Source organism: Seriola lalandi, unplaced genomic scaffold, assembly GCF_002814215.2.
Source record: "Seriola lalandi dorsalis isolate HSWRI2012SDOR001 ecotype SW California unplaced genomic scaffold, Sedor1 jcf7180002054722, whole genome shotgun sequence".
NCBI classification, from domain to species: Eukaryota; Metazoa; Chordata; class Actinopteri; order Carangiformes; family Carangidae; genus Seriola; species Seriola lalandi.
In genome coordinates, this window is record NW_019525275.1 from 687,652 (window position 1) to 694,326 (window position 6,675).

The 6,675-nt window shown below is 38.7% G+C and overlaps 2 protein-coding genes across 2 annotated transcripts; both read left to right on the top strand.

Annotated features, from left to right (window-relative positions):
- The first annotated feature begins 12 nt into the window (after positions 1-12).
- Positions 13-3,698, top strand: LOC111668208 (E3 ubiquitin-protein ligase TRIM35-like). Its single transcript, XM_087178751.1, has one exon. The coding sequence runs from the start codon at positions 1,629-1,631 to the stop codon at positions 2,151-2,153; it is 525 nt and encodes a 174-aa protein (XP_087034877.1). The 5' UTR covers positions 13-1,628; the 3' UTR covers positions 2,154-3,698.
- Positions 3,699-5,680: 1,982 nt separating this feature from the next.
- On the top strand, positions 5,681-6,674 carry LOC147818081 (zinc-binding protein A33-like; the record flags this gene model as incomplete). Its single annotated transcript, XM_087178748.1, has 1 exon — positions 5,681-6,674. A coding segment is annotated over exon 1 (624 nt), but the record flags the coding sequence as incomplete, so codon positions are not given.
- Position 6,675: the final 1 nt, after the last annotated feature.

The following is a 6,675-nucleotide window of genomic DNA, read 5'->3' on the forward strand; positions in this document are numbered from 1 at the left end:
TGTGTGTGTGGGGGGGGGGGGGCTCATTCATAGGCCAGTTGATAATTTCTCTTAATTTGCTTTAGTAGTATTTGTGTAATTCTGCACCGTCAGTCACTGTGTCATTGTTTATGTAGAGATATTACTTTAGACTCAGGCTTAATTTTGAATTTTAAGAATACAATATATATTAGCGATATAACAATATGCCAAATATAATTTTTTTATATAAACACATGACATAAATAAATATCATGATAAATGCATTAAAAAAACTCAGCGGGACATTATAGAGCTGAAGGAATAAACTTTGAACATAAAAGTTTTTGAATTATCTTCATTATAATTTTGACATGTATTGTTACTTAGCGGTCCACATGTAGATACTAGGGATGAGCATTTTCAGTAATTTCAATATTCAAATATTCTCATTACCTTATGAACAAGTACTCTATTACTCGCAAATTATATATATGTTTTTTGGGGTTTTTTAACCGTAATAAAAGAAATACGGGAGGTCCATGTCCAACTGGAAACAAGAAAGAATGTTAAACTTTTGTTTAGAGTCGGACATGGACCTCCCTGACCAAGCCTACTGTTTGGCTCTCAGAGAGCATGATATACAAGTTTAACGCCACATACCTTGAACTGCACGTTATTGTCGAATTTTTTTTTATTTTTATCAAAGTATTTCCTGACATCACTTTCCCTAGTAACGGCTGCCATGGTGCACGTAATGCTACCTGAGTCCAACTAATCAAGCCAAAAACAACACGTGCGCAGTTGCACGAGTAGTGAAACACTACTCGAATAATGACGTCAACAACGAGACGCCCTAGTAGATACTGTTGATATATCTGTGATAACCTAACATTGGCCTGTTGATTTATTGGTCGGGTTCCTTATTATATTGTTTCCTGGGGGAATATGGTTGTGGCTGTTTTTGTGAGGCAGTTGTTTCATTATCAGAGCTCTAATGCTACCACAGAATTCAACTGAATAGATTATGCAAATTGCCTGTCAATAAACTAATCTGGAAAAGATCTGATACCTTTCTCTCTCAATACTCAAAACACCTGATCAAACTGTCCAGGCTTAAATCAATGGTTTGACATACAGTCTTGTAATATACATATATACACTGAGAATCTTCTGAGCTCACTTTATTTATTTAATGTTTGCAAAAAGTTCAAAGGAAAATGTTTAATATTTCTGAATGATTGTGAAAGTCAATATTATTTACATCTGTACAGACAAAAACATGTGAAGAAGAACACTGGACTTTACAGCAATCCTGCACTCAAAAGCTGCCGAATTACGAGCCATTCAGCGTATTCCTAATGCCACTTCCTATATGGGCATCATATGATGCCCACATGGGCATGAAGTAACATGCATCATATTGCACAGTTTCACTTTGTGAGCGGTGTGTTCGAGATTCACCATCAGAGCAAACGCAGGAGTTACACCTACAGTGGAAAGAATATTGGATAACTGGAAAACTGCAACTCAACCTGCTGCTGATTTCACGTTTGAAAAGGAGTTTTAAAAGAGCCACAGCAAGGTGAAAGTAACTTTTAAGGAACTTCTGCAGTTGACTGGTTTGCATTGTTCTGCCTGCTGTGTTTCCTGCTTCACCCAGCGACAAAATGTCTTCTAAATTAGTAAAGGATCTCTCCTGTCCTGTCTGCCATGATATCTTCAAAGAACCGGTTGTTCTGTCGTGCAGCCACAGCTTCTGTAACGACTGTCTGCAGAGATGGTGGACAGAGAAACTGATTCACACGTGTCCTCTTTGTAAGGAAATAACTTTGCTGAATGATCCGACTCATAACTTGGTGTTAAAGAATCTGTGTGAGGCCTTTTTACTGGAAAGAGATCAGAGCGCTTCAGCTGAGGCTGAGCCTCTCTGCAGTCTGCACTCTGAAAAACTCAGACTCTTCTGTCTGGACCATCAGCAGCCAGTGTGTGTCGTCTGTCGAGACTCAAAAGCACACAACAACCACAGATTCAGACCCATTGATGAAGCTGCAGAGGATCACAGAAGGAAGCTCCAGAAATCCCTGAAGCCTTTACAAGAGAAACTGAAGCTTTTTGAACAAGTTAAAGGAAACTTTGATCAAACAGCAGAACACATTAAGGTCCAGGCCCAACACACAGAGAGGCAGATTTAGGAGCAGTTTAAGAAGCTTCACCAGTTTCTAGAGGAGGAAGAGGGGGCCAGGATCACTGCTCTGAGGGAGGAAGAGGAGCAGAAGAGTCAGATGATGAAGGAGAAGATGGAGGCTCTGAGCAGAGAGATAGCAGCTCTGTCACACACAGTCAGAGCCACAGAGGACGAGCTGAGAGCTGAAGACATTTTATTCCTGAGGAACTACAAGGTTACAGTGGAAGGAGTCCAGCAGCACCCCCTGCTGAATGATCCACAGCTGGTCTCAGGAGCGCTGATAGACGTGGCCAAACATCTGGGCAACCTGACCTTCAACATCTGGAAAAAGATGAAGGAGATGGTCTCCTACAGTCCTGTGATTCTGGATCCCAACACTGCTGAACCACATCTCATCCTGTCTGAGGATCTGACCAGCGTGAGACGTGGAGAGAAACAGAAGCTTCCTGTAAACCCAGAGGGGCTTGATTACCACCACTGTGTCCTGAGCTCAGAGGGCTTTAACTCAGGGACTCATAGCTGGGATGCTGAGGTCATAAATGATCAAATCTGGGGACTCGGTGTGGTGCGGGAGTCAGTCCAGAGAAAGGGACAAATACCGACTGGATATTGGGAAATATTTTTCCTCAATGGCAAATACACAGCAGCCTCACCACCACTTCCAGATAAAGCTCTCTCAGTGAAGAATAAGCTCCAGAGAATCAGAGTTCATCTGGACTTTGACAGAGGGAAGTTGTCGTTCTATGATCTTGATACTAACACACACATTCACACCTTCAAACACACTTTCACTGACAGGCTGTTCCCGTATGTTGGCAATCACAATAAACTTCCACTGAAGATATTACCACTGTCAGTCTCTGTGACAGTGGAACAGTGCACATTCCCTTTATAAACAGGGCTGTGGCCTTTTACATTAGCTAAGCATGCTGTGTGCCGTTATTTTCAGATTAAGTAAGGCTACTCACAATAATGCCATCACCTGACATGTCAGTGATTCTATACATGTTCTATGAGTTTTGAAACAAAGAAATCTTTTATGCAGTTTGAAAGCTTTTGTCATTCATAGGCCAGTTGATCATTTCTCTTAATTTGCTTTAGTAGTATTTGTTTAATTCTGCACTGTCAGTCACTGTGTCATTGTTTATGTAAAGACATTACTTTAGACTCAGGCTTAATTTTGAATTTTAAGAATACAATATATATTAGCTTTATAAAAAAATGCCAAATATAATTTTTTATATAAACACATGACATAAATAAATATCATGATAAATGCATTAAAAAAAAACTCAGCATGACATTATAGAGCTGAAGGAATAAACTTTGAACATAAAAGTTTTTGAATTATCTTAATTATAACTTTGACATGTATTGTTACTTAGCGGTCCACATGTAGATACTAGGGATGAGCATTTTCAGTAATTTCAATATTCAAATATTCTCATTACCTTATGAACAAGTACTTGATAACTCGCAAATTATATATATGTTTTTTGTTTTTCTTTTTAACCGTAATAAAAGAAATACGGGAGGTCCGTGTCCAACTGGAAACAAGAAAGAATGTTAAACTTTTGTTTAGAGTCGGACATGGACCTCTCTGACCAAGCCTACTGTTTGGCTCTCAGAGAGCATGATATACAAGTTTAACGCCACATACCTTGAACTGCACGTTATTGTCGTATTTTTTTTTTTTTTTTATCAAAGTATTTCCCGACATCACTTTCCCTAGTAACGGCTGCCATGGTGCAAGTAACGCTACCTGAGTCCAACTAATCAAGCCAAAAACAACACGTGCGCAGGTGCACGAGTAGTGAAACACTACTTGAATAATGACGTCAACAACGAGAAGCCCTAGTAGATACTGTTGATATATCTGTGATAACCTAACATTGTCTGTTTGTCGGCAGGTTTTCAACACAGGGTAAATTTCCGTATATGAATGAATAGAGGAGAGTGTGAGTGTGTCAGGGATAAAAGAACCATGTTCATGGGACTTTTTAGGACTTAGTTGTGTCAAAAAATGTACTGATGGTTTTAAATGAAAAATTATAGATTTCATGGAAGTTGTTAGTGTTATTGATTTTCCTTTTTGTGTGGTGGTGATGATGAAACTTGATACTGGAGACAGCGTGATTATGGTAATGTTCATCCTCTCAGTGATGATAAGAAGATAAGGTTACAGATGTATCATGGACAGTATGTATGCATATAGTAGAGCTCATTTGATACTGAATATTTGCTGCTCATAAGGATATTTGAATTTTAAGAATACAATGCGTAATATAAAATAATATATTGCAAGATATAATTTTTTGTATATAAATATATCAGTTATAACATGATTCATTTTATAATATCCCTCCAGTCTGTGAGCATAAGATCAGATCAGAATTTTATTTTATAAATGGCTTGTTTTGTATGTTTTCCTTTTAGCTGCCTTGCTAATAACTTCTATGGTTGTTACCTAGTTTAAAATGTCTCTATTTTAGTCACATGTTCTCTCTTGTTCTCCAAGAACGGAGCTGTACTGATATTTTACTGTAAGGGTGTCATTATAATCTGACTAAAGTAAAGAGTTTTTGTGAGCCCATTCTGCTTTTAGTAATTCCTTCAAGTGTCTTTCAATCTACCTTGCTCTGCCTTTCTTACTGTTGTTTTGAAGGAAAATTATTTGTAGTCTGATTCACACATTGAGTGTTTCCCATTCACTCATTCACTCGTCATTATCACTGGCCTCAAGGAACTGAGAAAGAAACCTGCTCCTTGAGCAGAAATAGGTTAAACACCAACAATAGACTTGCAAGAGGAGAGCAAGTTTAAGTTTGAGAGTAACAGGAATATGATTTGGTGTAGTGATTCATTATATTGTGATATTTTGCAAGGTTAATGTTAGAAATGAATCTGGAATCAACTAGGCCGTAATCTATGTTTGTGTATGATTTATGTAAAGACTTCAAGTTCCCCAAAAACTTTACCTCGTTTTACTGGGTGGCTTTATGTTCACAACAATAGCTGCATTTCAGAGTTCTGGATCTGTAATTGTTTCATTTCAACCAGACGGACCTTGGTGTGCTTAACGGCAAATTTTGATTCAAAAAGCTTCTGAATGGAAGTTTAGATAAAACCAAAGTTGTGTGTACATACTGCAGTGATGAACTGCTTTTCCACCGAAGCACAACGAGCCTGAAGCACAATCTTCAGGCGAAGCACATCTTTGCTAATGTTAGCAACAAGTAAATTGTAGTATTTTAGTAGTATTTTAAAAGTATGATTAATCACAGCCTATTTATGCGATTAACTTGATTGATCAATTGACAGCACTAGTATTTATACATGCACAAAGGCTATCAAGTTTGTACACTGAAAGTTCAAAAGGAAATCTTTAATATTTGTGGATGATTTTGAAAGTCAATATTATTTACATCTGTACAGACAATAACCTAAAATAACCAAGCTTGCACTCTTTGATTATGACAACTACTGATTTCTAAAAATGTTATATGTTTTAAACAAAAGAACTTTGGACACTACAGCAATCATGCACTCAAAAGCAGCTGAAGTATGAACCATTCAGTGCAACAGGTTTATCCACTATGTTTGTTCCACATGCCACTGCCCACATGGGCATGAAGTGACATGCATCATATTGCACAGTTTCACTTTGTGAGCAGTGTATTCAAGATTCACCATCAGAGAAAACGCAGGAGTTACACCTACAGTGGAAAGAATATTGGATAACTGGAAAACTGGAAAACTGCAACTCAACCTGCTGCTGATTTCACGTTTGAAAAGGAGTTTTAAAAGAGCGACAGCAAAGTGAAAGTAACTTTTAAGGAACTTCCGCAGTTGACTGGTTTGCATTGTTCTGCCTGCTGTGTTTCCTGCTTCACCCAGCGACAAAATGTCTTCTAAATTAGTAAAGGATCTCTCCTGTCCTGTCTGCCATGATATCTTCAAAGAACCGGTTGTTCTGTCGTGCAGCCACAGCTTTTGTAACGACTGTCTGCAGAGATGGTGGACAGAGAAACTGATTCACGAGTGTCCACTTTGTAAGAAAATAACTTTGCTGAATGATCCACCTCGTAACTTGGTGTTAAAGAATCTGTGTGAGGCCTTTTTACTGGAAAGAGATCAGAGAGCTGAAGCTGAGCCTCTCTGCAGTCTGCACTCTGAGAAACTCAGACTCTTCTGTCTGGACCATCAGCAGCCAGTGTGTCTCGTCTGTCGGGACTCTAAAACACACAACAACCACAGATTCAGACCCATCGATGAAGCTGCACAGGATCACAGAGAGGAGCTCCAAATAACTTTGAAGCCTTTACAAGAGAAACTGAAGCTGTTTGAACAAGTTAAAATAAACTATCATCAAACAGCAGAACACATTAAGGTCCAGGCCCAACACACAGAGAGGCAGATTAAGGAGCAGTTTAAGAAGTTTCACCAGTTTCTAAAAGAGGAAGAGGAGGCCAGGATCACTGCTCTGAGGGAGGAAGAGGAGCAGAAGAGTCAGGTGATGAAGGAGAAGA

Bases quoted from the DNA above. Each gene is read 5' to 3' on its own strand.
- LOC111668208 (XM_087178751.1), top strand. From the start codon at position 1,629: ATGTCTTCTAAATTAGTAAAGGATCTCTCCTGTCCTGTCTGCCATGAT.